This window comes from Serinus canaria, chromosome 5, assembly GCF_022539315.1.
Source record: "Serinus canaria isolate serCan28SL12 chromosome 5, serCan2020, whole genome shotgun sequence".
In the NCBI taxonomy this organism is placed as follows: Eukaryota; Metazoa; Chordata; class Aves; order Passeriformes; family Fringillidae; genus Serinus; species Serinus canaria.
The window spans coordinates 24258197-24283930 of record NC_066319.1 but is presented as its reverse complement, the minus strand read 5'-3'; the positions used below and the strand labels follow the sequence as shown (position 1 = coordinate 24283930).

Sequence of the window (25734 nt, the reverse complement as noted above, 5' to 3'; positions counted from 1 at the left end):
ACCGCGGCTCGGGCGGCGGCGATGGCGGCGGCGGCGGCAGCCGCGCTGGGCCCGGCGCCGGCCCTGTGCCGCTCCGTGCACTGGTTTCGCCGCGGGCTGCGGCTCCACGACAACCCGGCGCTGCAGGAAGCGCTGCGGGACGCCACATCCCTCCGCTGCATATATATCCTGGACCCCTGGTTCGCCGCCTCCTCCGCCGTGGGCATCAACCGCTGGCGGTGAGTGGCACCGGGCCTGCGGGCCGCGGGTGGGACCGCGCGGGACGAGGCTCCCGCGGCACCGGAGCGCTCTGGGCGGGACCGCAGCTGCACACGCTTCCGTGTCGGGCCCACTTAGTGCTGCCCCCGACCCTCCTGCGGGAGAGAGGCTGTGCCCCGTCCGCTTGGCCTCGCCGCGGTTTTCTCAGCCGTGCTGCCTGTGTGGGAGGATGCCTTCAACTTTATGTAATGTCATTAGACTTTATCAGTGGGACGAGTGTATGACAGCAGCAACCGATGGACACTTAGCTTTGGGAAACCCTTTTCCCCGGAATTTAGAGACGAGGGCAAAGAATCCTCAGCTGCGTGGCTGCACCACGCCTCCCCTCTGCCCTTGGGCTGCCGGGCGCGCGTAGGCATATGCGCACGCAGCTCCGTTCCTCCCATCGCTCAGATTGTTTAGGGGAATGCACATCGGCTGCTGCTGAGAAACTAGGCATGAAGCTAGTGGGCTTTTCCTCATCTATGCAAATGGAAAAATGCATAGCATGAGTCACGTCTGTGCAAAGATCAAGACCTCACGTACCTGTAGCCAGTAACATTACATAATGCTCTTGTGTCAGGTCTCAGCAGCCTAAACATTGGGAACTCCAGATAGGGAGTCTCCCGGGCAAGACTCCCATGCATACAAGTGAAGCAGATCTCCCACTTCTCCCTCAGAGGAAGTCGACAGACAACCACCCAGCTAAAGTTGCTTTGAGAGCTCTTGGAAATGTCACGTGGCTGTGCACTAGGGAAACTGTAGTTGTAATTGATTGCTTCTTCTGTGCACCTTGGCTTCATTTTAAGGAATGGGCTTGTAGGGGTCATATCTGTATGTTTCCAAAATCCCACAGCAGAGGATGACTTAAAAATTGTAAATATGCAGAAGTTACCTCTGTGTAGTCATTCAAAGTGCGGACAATTGTGAATTTTGTTATAGGAATCTGAATTGATCTTTCCATAGACCAGACTTTCTGCAGGCAGCAGCAGATAGAAGTGCCTTTCACGTGCTGCCGTTGTTGCTGAGTGTCCTCATTTGGAAGAACCAAAGTGGTGGCACAACAGCTTAATTCCTTATCTGTTTAATCCGTGTTTGTTTCCACCAACGTTGTGAAGGGAGGGAAACAGTTAGGAGTCTTCTTTATGTTGTAATCATGGAATATATGAGCAAGCAAAGTTTTTAAAAATAATGTTTTCTTGGAGGTGTAGAACTACTGCAGAGGTCAGAAATGAGCACCGCTGGCTGTTAGGCAAAAAGCATAATAGCAAATTACTTATGTTGGCCAAAGTTCCATTCATTCCCGTTTTGATCCTTGGCTTTGTTTTGCTAATTTTTTTAATCCAAATGTTTGTATTCAGAGTTCAGTTCTTCAAAGGCAAATGCTTATGTTTTACCTAATTCTCACAAATTTATTGTGTTGGAAAACTCTTGTTATTTAACTGCACGGCATGTGTGAGCCATATAGGACTAATGCTTGTTAAAATTTTTAGAACCCCTTGGGCAGTTGATGCTCGTACTTAATAAATGGAAAGTGGGCTGGGGCTCAGAGAGTGATTGCTTTGGTTTACCTGGACCTGGTTCTGGGTGTTCTTTGTGGTAGAGTGCCCTTCTTTCTGTGAACCCTGAACCCTTTTCTCCCTCCAGAAGTGCAGAGCAAATTTGTTCTATCTGGAAGCTCACAGTTCTCATTGTGGGCAGTGTAGCTGAGGAGAGAGAAGTTGCCACTTTGCAGTGCAGTTGTAGTAGCTTGGCTTTCCTTGGCTGTGTGGAGGGTCTTTAGGGAGCTGAGGCAGATCACACTGCAGAGTGGATGTGGAGGATGGAGGGAAAGGTAAGAGTTGGCAGGCTCACTTACAAAGGGTTGTGGGTTTGCCAGCAGTGCCAGGTGCTGAGGAGACATTAAAGTTTTAAAGCTGGTGTCTTTTGCAAGGTTAAATAAAACAAAGTGAAGTTACTGTGTAGATGGGGTGATGTGTGACTGGGAAAGTAAATGTTATACATTTAGTGGTTTATAGCTTAGTGGGGATCAGTAAGACATACCATTAAATGCAGAAAGTACTTACATGGCTTTTTAGAGTTTTGGGATGAGAGGGAATAGAAGAATGTCTTGGTACGCTCTCATCTCTGTGCCTTCATGGTGCAAGGTTAATTGCAGTTCTCTTTGCAATTATTCCAAGTACAGATGATTCTTGCCTCGGGAGATCTTGGTGCTCAGTCTTGTGCTACTGATGAGCTAGGAGAGTACATTTCACTGCTGTGACATGGTGTATTTATAGCTAGAACTGTAAAACCTGCACAGTTCTTGCAGTATTTCATTACTTTCTTTGGAGTAATGCATCAAAATTTTTCTTCTTCATATGCAAAATCCCTTTTTGCCCCAAAACCTGTGAAAAAATGTACAGTAGGAAATTACATGGTTTATACTTTCTCCATGTAATGTGGAGAGAAGAACTGACAGGGGTGTTCTCCCATCTCTGAGGGAGAACATGGGAAGTGGGTTGCAGTAAGAAGAAAATCCTGGAAGCCTCTTGGGTCTGGACAAGTACAAATTGCATATGAGTGAATGGGAGCTAGCTGGTGCTGAAATCTCATAAAAATTGTTAGACAGACCAGAGGTAAGTATGAATTCTTGTTTTCTGGTTCTTGTCCAAACTTCCAGTTTCATTTGGTGATGCAGGTTTGCTGGAGTTCCATGCAAATTCTCGTTTGCCTTTTAGCTGTAACCCATCTGACACTAACTGCTGGTATTTCTTCTCTGCAGATTTCTTCTCCAGTCCCTGGAAGATCTGGACAACAGTTTAAGGAAACTGAACTCTCGCTTGTTCGTTGTGCGAGGGCAGCCAACAGATGTCTTCCCAAGACTCTTTAAAGTAAGAGAATAATTTTCTGGAGCATAACAAAGAAAAGTTGGTGACCTAGTGCTAAACTTGCTTTCACTCCCTAATGATTGGTGATTCCCTCAGCATCTCTTTAACTATAACTAGTTCTTCATGATAACAAACTTTTCTCCTTAACTACAACTAATTAACTACTATCATAAGGACCAGCTTGAGAGCCAGATCTGCAGCTGAACTCAGACTTGCAAAGAAATGTAGTTGTAGGGTGTAACCTACTATTAGGGTGCTCAAGCTTCTGTTTTTGGATGGTGGTCTTGAACTTTGTTTCTCTAAGTCACCTCTCACAGGGCTGCACTGTGACACACAGACCCTTCTTTGTTGAGAGCTTTTTCTCTTGTGGCAATTTGCTTATTGCAGTTTTTACTTAGGAAGACTGCTGTGTCCATAGACCTTTACAGACAGCAGAAGGAAGTACACTGATCTGTATGTGAATTGCAAGTAAGATTTTGTGTTAAAATTTCAAAATTCGGGAGCTTTTATGTTAGCTGACCTTCCTTTTAGTTTTCTGTTCAAGACTGCAGTTTAGTCATCAGCAGGATATAGTCATCAGCATCCAAGCTTCCTGCAGATGTACTGTTTAGGAATATGCAGTTACCTTAGTGATCAAAAATGGATTAGTGGGGTACATTTCTAATAAGATATGTCAGTGCTGCAGATGTCAGGGCTGGCAAGAGCATCTCCTTGAATATAAGGGCTTCTCATACAGTGTCATTCTTCTCCATCCTGCTCTAAGATTGTATTTCCGAAAGTTTTTGAAGCTTTTTGACAATGTCTTTGATAGTGTTACAAAAATAAATGGAAAAAAAACCATGGCTGTAATAGTCATATGAGTTGGGGGTGTCATGTGGGCTGTGCCTTACATATGGTTGACAGAACTAGTGTCCCCCAAATCCTGCTATAGAACAGCTGCCAGAGAAGGACAGGTGAACTTGAATATGTACCCTCCTGTAAATGGTTCTGATGTGTATTTTCTGGAGGAGGGCAGTTAGTACCGGGGAGGAACTGGACTGTGCAGATGAGAAGGGGCACAGATACTTATTTTGGCTTCTGCATCTTAACACATGACACAAACTATGTGCTGCTTTTAGCCTTTTCAGAGTCTGGATTATTTTTTATCTTTTGATCTGCAAGTAAGTTCCAGCTAGTAGTAGTTCATGGTACTTACAGGATAATTAAAACTCTATCGGAGAAAAATGCTCAATTGGTTGAAGAACAAAAACTAGTTGACAGAGTCTGAAGTTTGGAGACATTGGTTGTGTAATCAGCCAGAACTGCTTTTTGCTGCAGTCTGTTTTGTCTGGGTAAGTGAGCTGATGAATATCTCAGGAGTACTGTAACAGAGCTGAAAAAGGTAGAGGGAAGTTGATGCTCTTACATGATAAATGTATGGCTTTGGTAGGGTTTGAGGCCTCTCCAGAACTGCTGCACTGAACACAGAATTAGTGGCAGCTCATGCCTCGCTGTCGGCTTTTGTGAAGAGGAGAATTATGTCACATTTGCTACTGCAATACTTAGACCTAATGTAATTTCTGCTCTGGCTGCCAGTAGCTGAGCTATGTTGTCATTAACAGTCACCGCAAAGGCACTGCTGTGTATGGATACCATGACAGGTGTACTTGTTAGCAATGTGTTAACCTTTGCAGAAGTTTTTTGTCTCACTACTTCTGAATAAACATCTGTAGTTTTACCTCTTCTATAAATGTGCACTGTTTGTTCACTGAAGTGTTTTCGCAATTCCTTTGGTGCTTTTTCCCCTACAGTTTTTCTTTGCTCTAGTTTAGATACTAAGAGGCAAGTCTTCAGTCATGACTTTTCTTTTGTATATCTGCAGCAATTTACTGTCATACAGGTAACAGATTTTCTGGTTGATTGTGCTCTTCTCCCTGTGTACTACTGCATCACATAGAGTAGTGGCCTTCTCAAAACTGTAGGAAATACCTGAATTTAAAGTGTTGGCTGCCTACCTAAAATCTCTGTAAGCCTAATGGTTTTTTATTCTATTCTATTCCATTCAGGGTAGTAATGTGTACTCCTATGAGACCAAAACCATCTTTTCCAAGTCCTCCAATTGCTCCTGGCTTTCTTATAGAAGGAAGAAAAGTTTAAAATGAAGCTATTAAATCACATAGGAGCAGGGCAGGGCCTGGAATGTCTGTCTGACCCCTGCTCTGAGTTATGGATGCTGTCACATTCTTACTTTGAAAAATGTGTGGAGGATCTCTTTAAGATATACATTCATTGGTACAAAACCTGTTAATTTCTCTGTCCTTCCTAAAATTAATTTTAGAGCTGAATCTGCAAGTTTAGAAATGTAAGTGGCTTGTACAGTTGTTTTCTGCTTCAAAATCCCCTTCCCTATCTTTGGCATTATTTTTAATGGTCTTCAGGGAACTAACACATTTGTTCTTTGTGCTTTGCTTCTGCTTTGCAGGTAAAGTCTCCTGTATGTACAGGGGTGATTTAGACTGTCTCACTTGGAAAATGTGGTTCTTAGTCGTGTGAGGGTGTTTTTTAAATGTCTGTAGATTTCTGGTTGTGTTTGCTAAACAGATCTGTGGGCTGCTGCTCTGCTTGATGGATGTCTTGGGAAGGTCGCTGTGGAAACCATTAAACCTCTTCTCATAGGATTCATTTTCTGAGGAAAACTAGGCCATAGACTTTGAGAACAATCTGTGCTCTAGAAAAGCCTGGAAGAGTCTGAGTGCTCTTTCATAAGGCCTATGCCATGTAATTTGTGAGGGATCTATTAAAGCTATGAAGCTGAGAATAAGTGCATGGCTTGACTAGGGGGGTTGGAGCTAAGTGATCTTTAAGGTTCCTTCGAGTTCCAACCATTCTATAATTCTACAATTCTAAAATAACTCAGGAAGGGCAGGACTTTAAATCTGAATAGCATTATCGTACTCTACTCTGCACACCAGAAAGGTTTACTCAGTTACTGTCCTATGTCCTGCAATTTCCTGTTTCTATTTGGGATGGACAGTGGTTTCCTATTGTGTGATGTCTGTCTTTAAAGAGATATCAGAAAAAAATGTAGACTACTGGTTTTACTTAATGTCTCCACAGGAAAACACGGGGGGTTGAGCAGGACTTCTGTTGAAAGAGCTTTCTGAAATGCTTTTTCTGCAAATGCTGGAAGAGGGTGGTAAGGTTACATCAGGACAGCATGTGCAACAAAACGTGTTACTGATAGGCTCAGGAACTGAGCTGAAATCTAAGAACAGTAATAGACAAGAACTGAACCTCCTCTGATGTGTTTTAAACCTGACATCTACAAATTTGCATAGCAGATCTGATGTTTGCTAGAGCTGATAAAATTGTTGCTTCTTTGCTTATCTCAAATTCAGATTTCTGTTCCTCACAGCAACACTCTCAAAGCTTCCAGAGCTTTAAACTGCTCAGGAATTCTGAAATCTTCATTTGTAACTGTGCTGGTTAGAAATAGTCTTCTGTTTGACAGCTGGGTGTATTGTTTTTCTTGCAGGAATGGGGAGTCACTCGTCTCACCTTTGAATATGACTCGGAGCCGTTTGGGAAGGAGAGGGATGCAGCTATCGTCAAACTGGCCAAGGAGGCTGGTGTGGAGGTGGTGATAGAGAACTCCCACACCCTCTATGACCTGGACAGGTATGGGGAGAGAAAGGGCAGAGGTGCTGTGAGGGCTAGGCTGGGATTGTCCCGTCTTCAAAGACTTCAGTCTGTTCCATTACACTGATCACTGTCATCCTGAGTGAGCCTATAAGGATTACTTGGCACGCTCCACTTTCAATTAGAACACGTCAAAGTGCTGACAGTGACGTGAATGTACAGAAAGGTGTTGCCTCAAGCTTATTAGACTCTGTACTTGAGTGTCATTTAATTTGCTCAGCTGTGTCCTATTGATTGCTCTCCTTGAGCATGTCCTCAGTGTATGGACTGCTTTTTTTTTTGCTTCATTGTAATAAAGGTAGTTGAGCTGTTGTCTCAAACAGGTTATGAAAGCAGGGCTTTTAACTGATGGATGTGTCAGGACAGCTGGAAGAAGTAAAACAAGGTAGATTGGAACAAACTTTCCTCTTTCTAAAACCTGAATGCTTTGTCTTTGTTGTGTGTTTGCTGTTTGTTGTTTGATGTTGAGTTTTTATATATTTACTTATATGTATAATTCCTCTATGTACGTGTAATTTTAAATGGTGGTGACAGTCTTCCAGCTAAGACTCTAAGGTATGCTTGACTTCAAAGTCAGTACAGTGTTTTAGCACTATTCTTACAGGTTGCTTTTTTTTTTTTCTTTCTCCCTTTTTCTTCCCTTTTCTTTTTGATGTGACTTGTGCCAGTAATGCTGAATGTAGATTTTCTCCTGTAAATCTTTAACATCCATAATTACCTATGGGAAGGAGCTTTGCAGTTAGCACATACTGTGTGGAAATGTTTGTCCCTAGAGTGAGGAGGATTCTTGAACCTGTCATGAGCAGGTGCTGTTTTCTAATTTTGCATTAGAAGACCATGTTTATTACCAAAGTTTATTACGTCCTCACCCCTCCAATGTCAATGGCCATCACATTCTTCTTCACATCACCTATATCTTTTCCAAAGTGGAGAGTTTCAGGTGGAATCTGTTCTAAATCTCTTGTTTTATCACCTTTCCTTATACTTACAGGTAATTCTAGAGGTGGAGAGCAGTGGTGAAAGTGACAACAAATGTGCAAAATGTAGAAGCAACATGGATTTTAGAGTGCTATAATGTGTCCTGTCTTTTCCTAGCAGTAGCATTATTTCTGTTTTTTCTGAGTGCTGCTAAACATTTAACTGATGTCTCAGGGCTTCCTTCCAGAATGGTCATAGCTATTTGAGAGGCTGCTACTGTATAAATAAGATTGCATATGGAGAAACAACATGACCAACACTGTAATTTCATCTGATATTTTTGGCAGCTGGTTATGTGGTATATAGGGAAATTGTAAAGTTGCCTTTTATCTTTAGCTTTCCCAGATAGCTTAATTGCGTCGGTAATCTTTATCATCATGTTCTTTTTTGTCTCTTCCCAGATATTTTGTAAAAACTATTGAGCAGCACAAGCCCTAGCTCAGCTCTGTGTAGGATTTCTCTTCCTATTGGAAAAATAGATTCCTTCTCTAATTCTGTAAATCAAAGAATTTTCTGTCTGCATTGACCTTTTCCTTTATTGCAAATAATTGTGGTTTCTTTAATTTTTTATCAGTGAGGGATCTAGTCAGATGGCTTCTCAAAATTCACATAGGATATATCAACTAAATCTCCCTTGCCCCAGGCTCAAATGTCTCTAATAGATTTTCAGGCACAACTTCCCTTTTACCAAGGCCAAATTAACCCTCTAACACATTGCATATATCCATGCATTCACTGTTCCATTAGTGTTTTCTACCCATCTGCCTAATGTTCACATCAGTCTATTCATTGGTCCCTCTGATGCCCCTGAAATGCTTTTAAAATCTGGAGTGCTATTTACTTTCTTTTTTCCCCCATAGTATTTGGACAGTTTTGTATTACATGCAGCAAGCAGCTATTAGTTTGTGCATTTCATGATGTCCTTTAAAATTTCTGGGTGAATATTTGGTGGCCCTGGCAAGCTTTTCAAGCATAGCATAGTTTTGTGCACTTTTTTTCACCAGACACTTTTTCCTGGTCTCCCAGTCTGTCACAGCATCTGGTAATGTTTTCTTTTAAAAAACCAAGACTCATAACCTCCCTAGATACCTCCATAGTGAATATACCTGCAAAAATATATTCAGGGGTTTTCTTGTGCTCTTACAGTCTTTCCTTTGTTTAATGAGTTGATCACCTCTTGGGCATATAAATATCTTGGAGTGTCTGTAAATGAGATGGTTTTGATTAGGGTTTTTTTTTTTTTACTACTTACAGTTTTTTTAAAAGGTTTCTCAAACTTTTACTTCAATTAGGAGATGCAAGAAGGCTGTGTTTTTTAATTTAACCTACCAAAGTTTGGTGGGTTTCTATCTTTGTCTTCATTTTTCCAAAAGATTCTGCCTCTGTTGTCTTAGCTGATGCTATTCTTTAATTGTTTTGACTCTTGCGATCTTTCTGAAGATCTTTTTGACTCTTGTGATCTTTTCACATCTGTATGGTATTGTTGCTCCTGGAAGGGTGTTAAATTGATGCATGCTAAAGTAACAGAGCAGGCAAGTGATAACTAACATTTTCAGCTATACCTTAGCACTAAGACTAAATAATGAATTACCACTTCTTGTGGGTCCTTGATTTCTTGTTTCATGGAGCAGTCATTTATGGCAACTTGAAAACTGGGTTTTGGCAGGTGATGGGGTGTGATAGATACCCAGTGTGTGTGGATGTACTTGAGGTGTCCGGTAACTCTGACAGTTCTTGATTCTTGGCATCTCTGAGATTTTTCAGCAGGTGGTAATACAGTTTTTGATACTGTATTTCTCCTGGAAGTCTCAGACTATCTCTCCCTCCAGCTTCTAACTCTTGATATATGTTGTCCCTCTGCTCACCCTAATGTTTTTCCTGCATAATTAGCAGGCCGTAATAATACCTGGTGGGTGGCATCCTACTTCTCATCCTTGTTTAATCAGGTTTCTTACAAGATTGTCAGCCCACTTTCAAACAGTTTAGACTAATCTTTCACTTCTACATAAATGAATCCAGCACTTCTCTTGTCCCCTGCACTGTATTCCTGGTACCACCTTCACCAGCTTCTTTTAAACATTTGCCAAGAGCCTGTTCAGTTAACTTGTGAATTTGACCAGTTTTACCCAGTAGGAAGATTACAATTTGCCCCTGGTTGGCACTGCCAGCATAGCTGTGTGATTATCAGAGCATCTTTCACCTCCTCTTCCCCAAAACAAGGAGAGGGGTGTAGAAAATGAACATCAGTGCTGGTAAATACTCCTAAGAAAATCTGGGAATTCCCAGTCAAGATGAGCAATGTTCAGATTGTAGAAATCTCACGGAAAAGATAATTTCTTGGGTATCAGCTTAGCCTGCTCATAAGCCTTTACTTGACAGTTATTCTGTCTGACAATTTCCAGATGACAGATTTTGTCTCTTCCCTGGATCTGCCTGTTTTCTTCTCCTTAGGATCTAAATCCTTTGTGTGTGTATACTTATGGTCAGCACTGTGGGTTCTGTAATCCCAGGCAGGCTGGGTTGTTCAGCGGGAGTGGTTTAGGTCAGAAAAGAACACTGTCTTCTTGTGTGTTCGTAGCATACATCAGGATCACCTTTTCCTCAAATACCCGAGCCTAAGGCTGAAATGACAGTAGAATGTGTTCTCATAGGAGCACGTGCTAACTTAAATGAACCAAGCACGGGGAAGCGTGCATGCCTTCGTGCTTCTGCAGTTCAGTACACTGTGCCAAAAAGGTGGGTTATTTCTAAGAAGGTTTAGTCAAACTCCTGCCTGCCACATCTTGTTATCCTTTCCTGTCTTGCATGGTGCTCTGGTGTCAGGTGTTTTTCCCCACTGCTGATACCCAGCCTGTCATCAAGTCACTTCTTCATTTCTCATCTTCTCAGTATGTATTTCTGTGGAAGTTGAACTGCTTGTTCTTTGTTCAGCATCTATCAGATGGACAGATCAGTTGGTTATCCCTGCATGTCCTCTCTGAATCTGTAGAAATGCCCTTTGTTCTACAAGACAGAGCCCTCCATGAGCTCTCTGGAGCGGGGATTTGGATCAGAGCAATTGCATAAGCTGGCAAGGCTAACAAAGCAGTCCGCGTGAATTGGTACTGGGGTGCTTTGGGCAGCCTGCATGCCGAGTGCTGGCAGCCAGCTCTTCCTCCCGCAAGGAAGCGGGGGAGCACCTTCAGTCCCTTGCCAGAACCCAGCCTTGTCATTTGCAAGCAAGCTGAGGTGTCAGGTGTTTGGGGCCAGCAGCTTTCCTAAGCCCATTAGCCATCCTGCAGGGGCACTGCTGTGGAGATGACTCAGAAGCTGACACCTGTGAGGGTGTGAATTTAAGTCTGCAGACACTCTGCTGTCACAGGTGACTGACCTGCCACAGGTCACTGCTATGATTATAAGGTATCCTACCTTATAATCATAGCAGTGCTGGAATTATTTGGTCAGGTTTGGGTTGCCTGCTTTCCTGAGGTGAAGTGGGACTGATAGTCAAACAGACCTTCATAACTTCTGGCATCAAGGTACCACTGTCAGATAGTGCTGGGCAGCATTTTGCCAGTTTTGGGTGTGCTAGGTTCTGACTGATGAATACAGTGATTCTCTGTTCCACTTCAAGAAAACTAGAACAAGTGCTGCATGTGGCAAATTGGGCTGGGGGAGATGGGTGAAGCGTGGGTATTTAATCCTAGGGAGGAGCCTCCCTTTTTTTGTCATTTAAAGTCTTGTGAAAGTGTATAGCCTGGATTAGAAGGTCAGTATGAGGAAGGAAAGGACTACTGCTTGGGGAGCTTTCTGTACAATTTTTTGTACAGAAGCCCAGAACAGTACTACAATACCCAGTAAGTGTAGTGCAATATCCCATATTGTGCAATATCCAATATTCAATACTTTTCCTGGCAGTATTGTGAAAGGTCCAGATTTAGTGCATAATGCCAGTGTCAGGTGCTGTGAAATGTGCAACTTGTCCTAGTCCTATCTTAAAATATTTGTGTCCCCAATCCAATAAGTCTTTAGGAATTCAGGAGCGGTACTAGGTAACTTCACTCAAATTCACATCCTTGAGGATTTCAAGTACAGACACTAGCATCTCTCTGCTAGTCACAGTGATTTGCAAGTAGCTTGCTGTCCACAGAAATTTTAGCTGTGGATCTTGTACAGTGGTGTGGATCTCGGGCTCAAAGGCAGCTTTAGCAGGACTGAAAAAAGAGGCAGTGTGGAAGAAGTAGCTTCCCTGCCTCCATCACAAGCACCTCAGGGCAAACATAGTGCAGCTTTGTCACATTTTCTCTTCCAAGCTCTGAATTCCTATGGAAACAAGCGAGCCTCTCTAGAGTGCGATAACTGGAAATGCCTCACTTCTCATCCAGTGGAAACACTGATTTTCTGGGGATCTTTGGCTGGTCTTGTGTGGGGACACACAAAGCAGCCACAGAGAAGAGCGTGGTGGGTAGTATTCATGAGTTCTGTCCTTTCTTGCCATCTCTGGGGTGGAACATGGAGACAGACGGGCAAGAAGTGCATGCAGGAAAGCAGAGAAGATGCACTCTGGTGTGGTGCAGGACAGAACATGTAGGCTGTTAAGGCAAATGCAAATGTATCTGTCTCTGTGGCTATGTCTCTGTCAGAGTGCTGTGCCCACACCGTGGCCATGTCTGTTTTAGCCCGGCACTAAAAATGTGCAGTATTTTACACTCTGTCCACATCCCGATGGCCTTCCCTCCCTCCCTCCCTCCCTGCCCTGTTCGTTAATGTCTTCATCTCCCAGTGTTTACAACTTAAAAGGAGAAAACCTGGAGGAAACTGCAGGAGGCTTCGTTTTTAATCTGTTCAGCCGTGGTGCCCATGGGGAAGGCTCCGCTTCCCTCGGCCGGGGTGTGTGGGAGGGCTGGCTCCGGGCCGGGGCCGCTGCCGGTGCGGCGGAAGCCGGGTCACCGCGGAGCACACGTGCGGGAGCCCCGGCGCCGGCGTGTCGCTCCGCCCCGCCACACGTGCGGCCCCGGGGGAAGGGGCGGCACATGGCGCCGCCGGAACACTCGGCTTTAAGCCCGGCCCCTTGCATAAGCTGTTGATTGTAATGGGTGGGGAAGGCTGCTGTGCTACCGCTCCTGTATGAGCCGTGGGGTTGCCTGCCTCCGCTTTATGTAATGCTGGCGATCCCTGTGCTGTTGGCTTTGCTGTTAACTCCTTCCACTCCTACAGGAAAGGGGTTAAAAATGGCATCTTTCAGCCTGGGGAAATTGACCTTGCCCAGGGGGCTTCTGAAAGTTCTCTGTCCCAGGAACAATAAGACTGCATGGCCCCAGCAGGCTGTGGATGCTTGGTGAAGTAGAGGAATGGAGAACCTTGACTGTCTTTTTCCATAGTGTGATCTGACACAGGTCAATACCATGAGACAGGGCTGCTTGTGACCTTATGGCATAGAGGAGGATGGTGATCTCTCTAATCACAGGGAGAGAGGAATGATGCAAACTGGGATTTGTCTCACCCAAGATAGGTGGAGGAGGGGTCACTAACAGGCTGAGTCTTCTGTGTCAGACAAGAAGGAAGTATGGTCAGAAACAGATTAGGACATCACAAGGTGTCAGGGGACCCAGATGTAGGTCTAGGATTTCCCACCTTGGGGAGACAGAAAGGCAGTAAGTAATCAGAGATTTCCTGCAGGGGGTCTGATGAGGAGCTCCAGGAGAGAGAAGTGTTGCTCAGCTAGATTCAGCTGCAGCTGTTTTGAGGGGATTTTTTTTCCCCTATGGAGATGAGGAAGTATATGATGCTTTATCTTCTGATGTATTTTAGAATTTGTTTGGTTGATTTTAATATCCCTTTGAGGGATGCATCAAGTGAAACATAGGCCTATAAGGATTTCTGTATCCAGAGTGAAAGGCTATCCTGAGCAGAGATAGCAGGGTCCAGTTTGGATGTCATTTCCCTGTGTTGTCTATGGTAGTGAGGCTGTGTTGTTTCACCTTGTTTATTTTATCTCCAGAATAATTGAGCTGAATGGCCACAAGCCACCCCTCACCTACAAGCGCTTCCAGGCCATCATTAGCCGTATGGAGCTCCCAAAGAAGCCAGTGAGCACTGTAATAAGTCAGCAGATGGAAACATGTAAAGTGGACATCCAGGAAAACCATGACGATGTCTATGGGGTCCCATCCCTGGAAGAGCTGGGTATGTGTCAAGAGTGAAGGCAAGGACCACTGATAGCTGAAACAGGATTTAGTGGAACTGTTTCCAGTGGCTGGCACATGTTCTCACCTGACATGGGCTGCCTCTAGCCATAGCATGGCCTAATTTTTTCAGCAAGTGCCAGACCTTGTGATAACACGCTGGCGTCCCTTGCACTGCTGTTGATGCCCAGCATCCCCTTTAGCACTGCTCTGAAGTGCTCTGCATCTGTCATTGTGCTCTCTGCTGTACTGAGATGTAACCACTGTACTAGGAGCTCATGTCCTCACCAGCTGCTTTCCTCCTACTGCAGTCTCAGGCATGTTGTGTAACAGACCTGAAGAGGTAAACTAATTGTGTACCAGGTTTAGATAATTTCATTTTGTTGTTGCCGAGCAGCACCAATTTGGGAACCTAGTAAGACAAAAGATATTAGAAAAATTTCTTTCACTCATCCTGCTGTGCCTTACAGTCCTGTAAGACTTGAAGAAGGAGAGTGAATAGCTGACACATGAGGAATGCAAGACCCACATCAGGGAAATGAATCTAAATGCAAGGGAAGAAAGGATTAATGCAGAATACTGTCTGTGTGTCTGTGACTGGAGGCTCCATACCAGCTTTATAGGAAGTAGCTCCTGGCACCTTAAGGCACAGCTTCAACAGTCCTGTAAAAGCATGGGGCTTCACAACAGGAGTATCCTAAGGGCTGCAGTCCTGCATGGGTCTACTTTCTTTATTGTCTAACCAAATGTAAGACTACCTATAACCTTACACTGCTCTGCTTGCTGCCAAGGGACACTCCTCTGTCTGCCCAGAGCACTGCAGGAGGACTGCATTATTGCTTCCCCCTTTGCAGTGGTTCGTTTGCACTAATGCAGTGCCTTCCCCAGCACCAGCCTCAGCAGAATAAGAGTCTCACCAGGAGCAGCTGGGCTATCTAGTGAGCTGCTGATGTCGATGGCAAGGTTGTAAGGCAGAGCTATGAAGCAGATGTTTCATTGCCAGCTGCTCTGGCCTTTGGAGCAGAGCCCTGTGGGTAGTGCTGACACACCAGAGAGAATGCTGGCTGTGAGCAATGGGGAAAGTCACCGTAAGGCTGCCTGTAGCATTGCAGGGAGAGGTCCTTGAAGTGCAGTGTCATGAGCAGCCTCTCCCTATATCCTACATGATTTGCCTGCTGTACAAGGATTAAAGCAGCAAGTAAGCCACATTAGGCAACTATAATATGTACTGTCTTGCTGTTGTTAGTGCTTTATCCCATATATATGCCCTTTGTCTGGCATGGCTTCAAATCTTAGAAAGTTCTTTCTCTCAGGCTTTCCTACAGATGGTCTTGCCCCTGCAGTCTGGCAAGGAGGGGAGACAGAAGCTCTGGCACGGCTGGATAAACACTTGGAAAGAAAGGTAACCCCTTATTTAAGTGGCGTTTCCTGCAAACTGTTCCTCCAAATGAAAAGTGTAGTGTTTGTTGCCTATTACCCTATTCCCTGCTCTTCCTAGCAGTGGTCATAGCGTTCATGTGTGGAAAGGAGTGTATGCTATTGTTGGCATACTCCTGTGGTCTTAGGTTTTTTGTGGAGCAGGGAGCTCATGGGCTTCCTCAGGTCCAAAAATTTAGAGCAGTATTTTATTTATGCTGCTCTTTGAAGCACATTCCACTCTTTTCCTTGTTTCTACTTCTCAGTTTCCTTTAGAGGAGTGCAAACTTGGAAAGTCTTCTGTTAAGTTGTTCAGTCCCTGCTGCAAACTGCACACCATCTCTTTTTATCTTTACCTTAGGTATTAGTGAGAATACATGCTTATAAAAGAATGCCTTCCCCTTGTCCATCAGCATCTTAATGGGGTGTCTCACTGGCTGGCATTCCTTGAGCCCCTTGTTGAAATAATCAGATTTTTTTCAATGGGGCTGGTGTTCTTGATTACAGTGTACAAAGCAAACAATTTTAAAGTAATGAAAGGTGACCCAGCTGCCAAAGCATGACTCAGTTTTAACCATTTTGTACTTCTTTAATCCATCAAGCTGGGTGGCTTGATGCCAGTTGTGGAAATCAAAGCATAAATACTTGTGCTGAAGAGGGAATAAATTATCAACATAATGCTCCACAAAAGGGTCTGAATTGCCCCAATTTACTTGTTCAGTGTGTGAAATGAGATAGACATACCTTGACACAAACAGTTGTGTTAGCTTGTATCCTTAGGAACCCTCCAGGTTGTTAGCTCCTGTATGCAAAGCAAAATAATCTTCTTGGGCAAAATAACTGGCTCCTTTAAATCCTGAGGCAAAGGGTTTGCATTCCTTGAATGGGGCATGGGGTTGGGATCGCCTGCTGGAGGTGTCTCCCAGCAGTGGTTAGAAGTAAATAGAAGAGTCTGTATTATCAGATGTGAATGGCCTCACCACCTGCACAGAGGCTTGCCTTTAGTAGTGTCCCACCAATACAAGGGGTTTTTGGCTCATTTCTCCTGAATCTGTCTAGGCATGGGTTGCAAATTACGAAAGACCGCGGATGAATGCCAATTCATTGCTGGCCAGCCCTACGGGACTCAGTCCCTACCTGCGTTTTGGCTGCTTGTCCTGCCGCTTGTTTTACTATCGTCTCTGGGAGCTGTATAAGAAGGTAAGACAGAAGGCTCACCTGGAGGGCAGGTGAGGTTTGAGCATATATAGCATGATGCTGGTTGCCAGACAGTGTGCCAGAATTGGTGCAAAATATAAGGTGCCTCCCTAGCATTTAATTGTTGGGCTGAGCTTGTTGCTACTGCCAGAAGAGGCTGTTGGGAAAGAAAGTAATTCTCATGTATGTACTCACGCAGGCCTTAAATCTGGTGGTACCTTGTTCTTCAGTCTGGACTTGTGTTATGAGACATGTAGAGCCATTTACAGTTAGTTTTACATCGTACCAGTCACTTGTCATTGTACTGAGTGACCTGTGTCAGTGCTCTGACTTTACCATCTGGGCTTTCTGATAAGGGGGATCTGGCATTGAGCTCCTTTATGGCAGTGGTCAGTAGCTGACGTGGGAAATGTGTGTAAGTGCATGGGTGCCTCACAGCTCAGCTTCAAGAAGCCAGTCCTCTGTGCTTGTGAGCAGCCATGTTCCCTCTCCACAGGTGAAGCGGAACAGCACGCCCCCCCTCTCTCTGTATGGACAGCTGCTGTGGCGGGAGTTCTTCTACACAGCGGCCACCAACAACCCGAAGTTTGATCGCATGGAGGGGAATCCCATCTGCATACAAATCCCCTGGGACAGGAACCCTGAAGCCTTGGCAAAGTGGGCAGAGGGCAAGACAGGCTTCCCTTGGATTGATGCAATCATGACCCAGCTAAGACAAGAAGGGTGGATCCACCATCTGGCCAGACACGCAGTGGCCTGCTTCCTGACCAGGGGTGACCTCTGGATCAGCTGGGAGTCAGGAGTCAGGGTGAGTCCTGGCATTTTCAGATATTTGCAGGAGGCCATAAGGAAAACAAAGTCTCCCTGGCACTTGCTGCAAGGATGGGCACACAGGTATGGCTTTTGCTTCACATGTAAAAGGTGCATGGAAGAGAGGATTTGCCAGCAGGCTCTTGGGCAGCCAAGAGCCTGACTTCTTTCTGCCTTGTACTGCAAGGCTCTGACTGTGTCACAAGCCTCAAATAACCATAACGAAATGGGGAGGGGGGCTTTTAGTTTTGGGTTTTTTGTTTCTTTTTTTTTTTTGTAAAAATTCTCTCAGTCCATCTGTTTTCTTTGCAAGTTCAATGTCACTTCTTAACCTGACCTTTTTCCTTATTATAAAATCCATCACCGTGCCGGTCAGGGAGTGCTCCATGACTGTGAAATCTGAGTCTAGAGTCTCTCAAGGAAAGAGGTAAAAGACCCTCCTCTTGGGCCATCTGAAAGGACAGACTGCTTGAACCTACCCAGTGCACATAGTACCCTACACAAAAAGTGGAGGCAGGGGTGTCTAGTCACAAAGCTGACAAAGAGCTTAGTTGAAAGTGCTGCCTAAAGTGAAGCATCTGTGCATGGATGTGAGTGAAACCTTTCTGCCCCTTGGTGGTAGTGTGAACTGGGATCTTCAGAGGGCTTCTTTCTTCTTGCTTTGGTGCACATTCTTCTGTGCAGCATCCTCTCCTTCCCAAGGTTCATGCTTTACACTTGTTATGCCTGCCAGGCTAGGATAGGATCAATACCCAAAGCTTGCTGCAGCACTAGGTAGTGATTTAGTCTGTAGCTGCATGAGAGATGAGCCAGCACTTTATCAGTGTGAGCAGACCATGCCTCCCTAAGTGAAAGTGTCAGGAAGTGAGATGCATTGACCAGCCAACTGACTTCAGCCAGCAGATGCCCTCTGTGCTCCTGCTCTGTTCTCATAGCTCAGTGCCTGCCATTTGAAATAGCATCTTGGGTCCTACTGCCACAGAGTCCTCCCCAGGGAAGGTCTCAGTGCCTTTTCCTCCAATTGCTGCAGGTGTTTGACGAACTGTTGCTGGATGCAGACTTCAGCGTGAATGCAGGCAGCTGGATGTGGCTCTCTTGCAGCGCGTTCTTCCAACAGTTCTTCCACTGTTACTGTCCTGTGGGCTTCGGACGTCGTACAGACCCCAGTGGTGACTATGTGAAGTGAGTAATGTTAACTGGAGCTGATCTTTGTTTCTGCATCTCTAAGCTGAAGTCAGTCAGTGGCTTACAGGTGCATGTCACTTTCTGTGCATTGTGTGTGCTACGCTGCTTTTTCCTTGTGTTGCAGGAGGTATCTGCCCAAACTAAAGGGTTTCCCTTCACGATATATCTACGAACCATGGAATGCCCCAGAGTCTGTGCAGAAGGCAGCCAAGTGCATCATTGGGGTGGACTACCCCAAACCCATGGTGAACCACGCAGAGACCAGCCGACTGAACATCGAGCGGATGAAGCAGATCTACCAGCAGCTGTCACGCTATAGGGGCCTCTGTAAGTACCAGCAATTGCAAAAGTTCGTGTCTTTAATAGGAGGCAAAATGCTGGGAGAAAAGGTCATGATTTAAAATAGGTATTACTTGCTTCTCTGGCCTGTTCTTGCAAGAGGAAGCAGTGCCTGCCAAATCTGCTCAGTTGATTTCCAGGGAGACCTCCATTATGTTCTCAGACAACTGAGAGTGGAGTGTTTAGGTCTGAGAGCTGCTGATAGCGTGGCCCCATCTATATACCACCATGCTCAATTCTTCACTTTGTAAGAAAACCTAAGCAGTGTATTCTAAATAAATGCACAGCTGGATCATGGTGTGTGTCTGTAGTCAGCACTGGGTCAGTGCAGCTCTGAACTCCTCCTGCTTTGGGATATGGATGTGCAGGTTGGTGATCACTAAGGTATTTCTGTGAAAAGCTCCTCCCAGCCCAGGTGTGTTTTCTTTCTTAACTCAGATCCTCTTGCCATTCTCTAGGTTTGCTGGCATCCGTCCCTTCTTGTGTGGAAGATCTCAGTGGCCCGGTCACAGACTCAGCTGCAGGGCAGGGCTGCAGCACCAGTACAGGTGAGTTGGAGCTATTTGTGTGCTTTTAATTTACATGTCACATTAAAAGTTACGGTCAGGAGAGGATCCTTTTCTAATAAGAATAGGCTATGTAGCTAGGAAAACATTCACATTCCTTTTCACTTTCTCAAAAGGCCCCAGTGAGCCTTCATGTCTAAAATGGCTGAAGAATAAGAGTTCATTAATGTGAATCTTTTATTGCCTGCATGGGATCTCATACAGCCACTTAAAGGAGCAGTGCAGATCGCCGTAGGGTTAATCAGGTATAATTAAGCTGTCATGTGTCAAAGGAGAATACTTTTGTGTTTGTTTGGGGTGACTTAATTCTGCTTTTAACAAAGATTTTTTGGTAAAAGTTTTCAGGGAAGCTGTAATCAAACGGCTCTGTGCTTGTGCAGTCGTCTTTCTCCCAGCTCTGGGCAGGTTAGGCATGGGTGTACTTGTGAGGTCGATCTAAACACAGGGGAACCATTGCAGTGACTCTTCTTCCTTCTACAGCAGTGAGGCTGTCTCAAGCAGACCAGGCTTCTCCAAAACGCAAACACGAGGGAGCGGAAGAGCCATGCCCTGAAGAACTCTACAAACGAGCCAAAGTGACAGGTCTCCCCACTTCAGAGATCTCTGGAAAGAGTTTGTGATTGTGAGTACTTCCTAGTGTGAGCTGGCTTGAACTACCTGGTTCTGGAAGCTAATAAGGCTCAATTTTTACTCCCCCCATTTTAATGAACAAAATGGACTTCTTGTGGAGGGATGTGTAAGGCTCCTAAGTGTGATTCCACAGCCCAGAAATATGGCAGTGGTCTGCCAGCTGGCCGTTTGGATTTTGTGAAACACGCTGTTAGCTCCATTGTCTGGTGGAGAGTGGTGCCCTGCTGCTGGAGCTGTCACAAAGCACAGTTGTTGGTGCATTTGCTCTTGTGAGGCTGCTTCTCCTTCTACAGAGTGAGCTCACAGCCAGATTCTCCTGTCTGGTGAGGCTATGGGCTAGAGAAGGAGATCAAGCAGGTCTAGTCATCTGCCTGCAATGCTCCAGATCCCAGGAGGCAAGGGGCTGGTCACATGTTCTGCCCACTTTTCAATATGACAAGAGAGGTCAAGGCAAATTGTCTCTTTTACTGTCTCCTACAGCCAGCGACAAGCACCTTGCAAGTGAAGAGAAAGGATGCTGAAGAGGTGACCAGAAGAGTAGGAGCTGCTGTCACAGAGGGACTGGAACTTGGGATCTGCAACAGAAAATCCAGGCTCTCATATAACTGTGTAATTCCAATAGCTGCCACAGAAGGGCGTTGCATTACTTGTGATTGGGAGTATTTGGCTTTCTCGTCTCCGGAGAGCCAAATACATCTCTTCTCAGCCATGCCCAAAATCTGCCCACATTAAAGAGGGCAAAAACATTCTGTCAGCTTGCTCACTCCCAGGTGTATTTTTCTGACAATGGCTCAGTGCGTGTGAGTTGATACATTGATGTAGGAATCAGCATCTGCACATCTGAGAAATAGTGAGCATCCTTCCTCAGCAATAGTACTTGGTAGTGATGTATGCTGATTAATTCAAATTATAGTAGGAGTTAAGAAGGAAGCTGCTACAATGTCAAAAATAGAGTACCCATCCTACGAGAGAACAGGGAATACTCAGTATTTCTTTCATTAGGCTGACAAGGAAGGAAATGCTTTCTGAGTAAATCAAGGTAATGCTTATGTGGGATGGAAACAAAATGAAGGTCAGCTGTAGCACAAGAACAGGTACACTTCAAAGGCACTTAAAACTTTCTCTGCAAAATAACCTTGCCACTGCAATGTGAGTCATAGTGCTATTGCCTGGAATGGGCAGCTTCAGAGCTGTTAGACATCTGGGGAAGAGGAACTCTCTACAACTCCCTGGAAGGAGGTTGTAGCCAGCTGGGGGTTGGTCTTTTCTCCCAGGTAACCAGTGACAGTACAAGAAGCTGCACTGGGAAAAGTTAAGGCTGAAGAAAGTTCTTCACAGGAAGAATGGTTGGGCATTGGAACGGGCTGCCCAGGGAGGTGGTGGAGTCACCATCCCAGAGGTGATTGGATGTGGTACTCAGTGCCATGGTCTAGTTGACATATTGATGTTAGGTCATATAGGTTGGACTCAGTGATCTCAGTGGTCTTTTCCAACCTAGTTGATTCTGTGACTCTGAGAAGGAGAAATTCTTCAGAGAATTGAGGAGCATGCCTTTATATGAGCAAAGCAGTATCTCATAATAGATCTGTTCCAAGTAATAAGGAACCTACACCTGGGCCCAGCACTCTACAGCATTTCCTTCCCTGATTGAGAGCTCTCAAATGGAGCCTTGTGTCTGGTGTGTAGCCTGTGCAGTGCCTCATACTGATAGAGGATGTATTACACATCAGCTCCTTGAAGTGAGTCTTCCTCGAGTTCAGAGTCCAGTGTCCATTCTGTTTGCTCTCTTCTGTATTGGCATCTGTGTTTTGAATTTGCACACAGTGAACTGTACCTGCCCACTGCTCCTCCTTGCCACTTGCATTCACGCTGGTGCTTTGTAGCCTAGCGAGGTGATTGTGTAGCTTTCCTGGCCCTTAACCATACACTCCTTGCTGGGTCCTGTTACTTATCAGGTCAGCACAGTGCTGGCAGAGCGCCTCGGCCTGCCACCAAAGAGCGCAAGGGGGAGAGTGCTACTGCAGGACATTCTCTCTCAAGGCTGTTTCCAAGAGGAATTAGATTGAGTAGCTCATCCCGTGCAATGGGCTACTGTTGGCACTGTTTTCATTTGCTGTCCAAAACCTTTCATCCCTGCCTGACACAGATTGTGTGGGGCTATATGTGAGCTTATGGAACTAACTGATTGGGGAGTACAGGAGTAGTCTCCCACTGGGATAATCAGATTCAGTTTTGGAGCCTTTGTTTGAACCCAGGGCAACAGGGCCGTGAATAGAAACTGAGTCAGATGTACCTGAGAAATCTGAAGTGGTTGAATTGAGTCTGTGAATAAATTTAATGAATAGCTGAATATACTTTCCTTACCATTCCCTGGGGCGTTGATCTTACGTTCTTTTTCCACAGAGAATCCATTGGGCAGACTGAACAAGTAAACAAAGAGTCACTTTTCCTAATCTTTATTCTAAACTACTACTCATAGTCTGCCTGGTGGATAACCCAGTCATCAACAGGTCTTGTCCCCTTCAGTGTGACCCAGCTGTTACTCCTATTGTCTTGGGGGCAGAAAGGTATAAAAACAAAAGAGATACTCCCCTACCCCCATCTTCTGCTACAGAGAGAAGAAAGGGGAAAGACATGCACTTTGTACACACAGGTTACAGAAATTGTGATTTCTGTCATTTGGAGAGTTTCATGCTTAGGCAATGGTCTGTAAATAAAACTTTTTATAAATGTCTTTAACCCTCTTTTTGATGTCATCCAGTTATTTCACTTGGTAAATGGAATTTTTGGGGCTGGATCTGTGGGGGTAAAGAGTCAAAGGGCGGGGAGGCTACATCTCCTAAGTGATCTAGAAGGCTTTGTGGAGGTGAGGGAGATTGCATTTGCAAGGTTTCTGTCAGTACCTGGGATATGGATGGTGGTATTTGGAAGAACTGCAGCTCAGGTAGTAGCATGGGGAATGACACACACACATCAGGCCAGCCAAAGAAAGATAAGGGAAATGCTTCCTTCAAGAAACCTTGTTAGTAGGCTGGGATTTATCCACTCGGGCATCTTTTCCCAACTGAAATGATAAAGGTGGGTAAAACTGTGTGACAAGTAGGGAATGACTGTTCATTGTTTTCATTAATATTTAGAATTGGGCATGCTTGGTTAAAGTACAAGATGGCAGATTGAACAAGTCTATGCCTTGCTTAGCTTTCTGACAAGTTCATCCTCAGTTGTGGGTGCTAACAATTTGAGTTCAAAAAGATTTGGCCGGTTTGTGGGGAAGGAAGAAGCCATCAGTAACCATTAGTAAAGATACCATCTTTGTTTCAGAACCAGCAGAGGACTGCTGGAGGCTGTTGTAAATAAAGTAGCATGAAATGGATGCCAGTCTGGGGGTTTCTGTTTCCTGTGTTCTGTGTCTCAGAGAAGCTGGCAAGACCTGACCTGACACAGGCACCCCCAGCACGGGCAGAGTGTGAGCTCTTGGCTCGGGCAGAGGGAGCAGTTGCCTTTTGGTGCGCTGAGAGCAGTGGCTTTGGGGTGCTCACCCCCAAGGATGGTGTGAAGGCTCCTTTCAATTGAGGGTGGATACTGGGGCAGAAAGTCCTACAGAGCTGTGAACAGTTGTTCAGCTTGGGTCTCCTGTCTCCACCAAGTGGTGGACCCTTGGCTAATGACTTCCAAGCTAAGTCATGAGCTTTTATTAATAAACTAGACTTAGCAATCTAATAACTAGCAAGGACAGAGTCAAGTTCTTGGGCATCCTGCCATCCTCCTTGGTGCTCCTGTGTAGACCCACTAACTGGAACCTCTGTCTTAGCAGAGTTCCATGAGGTACATAACTTTTCTTAGTAACCAGCAGGACTTAAGAAGTGTATGTAGCCATGCAGCTCCTTGTTGAGGTTCAGCAGTGGGGCTGATCTGGGATGGAAGTGCCTCAGCTCATGGTATTGCTGAATTGTTCTCTTGTTTCTGGCAAGGGCCTTCTGGTCTTGAAAAAATAAAACTTCAGTGCTTGGAGTGCCTCACACATGGCAAAAACCTTTTGAAAACAGCAGCCTGTGCCTTAGAAGATGACAGGCCAGAATGACAGTAAACTCAGTCCAGCTTTTTCTAGCCCAAGTGGAATAATGTAAATTAAAGCTGGAGAGATTGGGTTTGAGGCTTCTCCTTGGTGCTAGCCAGAATATCTTTTTTACCTGTCACAGGAATGATGGTGATGTGGCTCAGGATTGGAAATGGCTAACTTTGGATTTTTAGCAGAACTGCCTGCTCCATGTGCTGGTGCTTGAGAAAATTCCCGTCCTCCATGTCTCTTCCGTCTGCGTAAGGAAGGAGCTGGAGTGGCTTCAAGAGAAGCTGGCTGAAAGGTCTGAAAATAGAAAACACACCTGCATATGAAGAAATGGAGCTGGCCATTTGAGGCACAGCGGGAAAGAGCAGTGAGAAGGATGGCTGGTGGAAAGAGAGCAGTCTGGTGTCACAGCTGCATCTGGGTGGAGACCAGGTGGTTCAGCTGGGGAAGAGGAACAGCAAAACTCTGAGCACGTAACCTCTCCTCAGGTTTCCTCTAAGGCTGAGTTGGTCTGAAGTGAACCTGATTGTCAGCTGGACAATTTGAAGGAGAAAAATCAGCAGATGCCTTGTGAGCAGAGATTCTGGCTGGGATGGAAGTGCTGTCTCTTAATTTGCAGCAGATGTGCATGCACTCTCCCAGGGGCCCTGTGCTCTACTGTGCATCTAAGGAATAGACCTGACTGGCAGGTAGGAACGTCAAATTGGGTCTTCTGCCAGGCCAGCCTGAGCCAGAGCTGGTGACCTGACTAGAGGTCAGGTCACTAAGGGGTGAGTTTTTGGTGCTTGGCCTCCAAGCAGAAGGTGAGCTGCAGTGGCGGTGATCTGGCTGTGGGACAGGGCAGCATCCTTACCTTCTGCCCCAGTTCAGAGGCCAAATAACAGCCATGCTGCAGAGAAATCACATTTTGGTAGGCAGGGTTTGTGCTTTGAGATGGAGCTACATCAAAACTCCTCCAAAGCTCCCTGAATGAATGCTGGTGAGTCTCTTGGGTCCTGCATGTAATACAGTTCAGTCTGTGCATCCAAACAGCAAAGGGGACACTTAGATCACCCTCAAGAGGCTGCCTCAGGGTTACCTGCACATGGTGACCCCGGGGGTGTTTGCTTGTTTCCACATTAGTCCAGGAGTAACATCTCTTTCCAGTTTGTCTGGCAGAAGACTAAGATTCCTGAGAGAGCAGGACTTTATGCCTTGGAGGGCTCTGCTTGCTCTTCTCTGGAGGAGCAGCTGACATCCTGGGTCTTGGCCAAGAACTAATACATCACCTCAATGGCAGTCTGCTCTGCGGTGTGAGAAACACTGATGGGACCGCATGTTTGAACTGCTAAAGAAGTGCCACTCATGCCATCCAGGATTGTCACAGACAATGGGCATGCAGGGAATAAGGAAAGGTCTCCTGTTCAGGTACAGAAGTAGCCTTGAGATCTAAAAATACTGATGCTGTCCACTTCTGTCCACAGCACAACCTGCACAGTTTTCTGAGCTTGCAAAGCATGGGAGGAGAGGCAGGGAAGGGAAACCTGCTCAGGCTGGTAAGGAAGAGTAGCAGCAATGAGTACCTACCCAAGACAAAATGCTTCTTGTGGCATAGCTGG

The 25734-nt window shown here is 45.4% G+C and overlaps 1 protein-coding gene across 2 annotated transcripts; it reads left to right on the top strand.

Annotated features, from left to right (window-relative positions):
• CRY2 (cryptochrome circadian regulator 2) lies at positions 1 to 22809 on the top strand. Of its 2 annotated transcripts, none has more exons than XM_018907685.3 (12): positions 1 to 218; positions 3002 to 3110; positions 6622 to 6764; positions 13744 to 13928; positions 15241 to 15329; positions 16403 to 16543; positions 17037 to 17348; positions 18381 to 18532; positions 18660 to 18862; positions 19333 to 19422; positions 19924 to 20062; positions 20551 to 22809. In XM_018907685.3, exons 1-11 carry the CDS (start codon positions 22 to 24, stop codon positions 20058 to 20060), a joined length of 1758 nt encoding a protein of 585 aa, XP_018763230.2. In that variant the 5' UTR covers positions 1 to 21; the 3' UTR covers positions 20061 to 20062; positions 20551 to 22809. The 2 variants fall into 2 exon arrangements, with proteins under 2 accessions (XP_018763230.2, XP_050831671.1); XM_050975714.1 differs by having other exon boundaries at positions 19921 to 20062.
• Positions 22810 to 25734: the final 2925 nt, after the last annotated feature.

Excerpts from the sequence above, each read along its gene's own strand:
- CRY2 (XM_050975714.1), top strand. The coding sequence starts at position 22 with ATGGCGGCGGCGGCGGCAGCCGCGCTGGGCCCGGCGCCGGCCCTGTGC. Across the intron at positions 15,330-16,402 it reads ATAAACACTTGGAAAGAAAG|GCATGGGTTGCAAATTACGA; the intron begins GTAACCCCTTAT and ends GAATCTGTCTAG. Across the intron at positions 16,544-17,036 it reads TCTGGGAGCTGTATAAGAAG|GTGAAGCGGAACAGCACGCC; the intron begins GTAAGACAGAAG and ends CCCTCTCCACAG.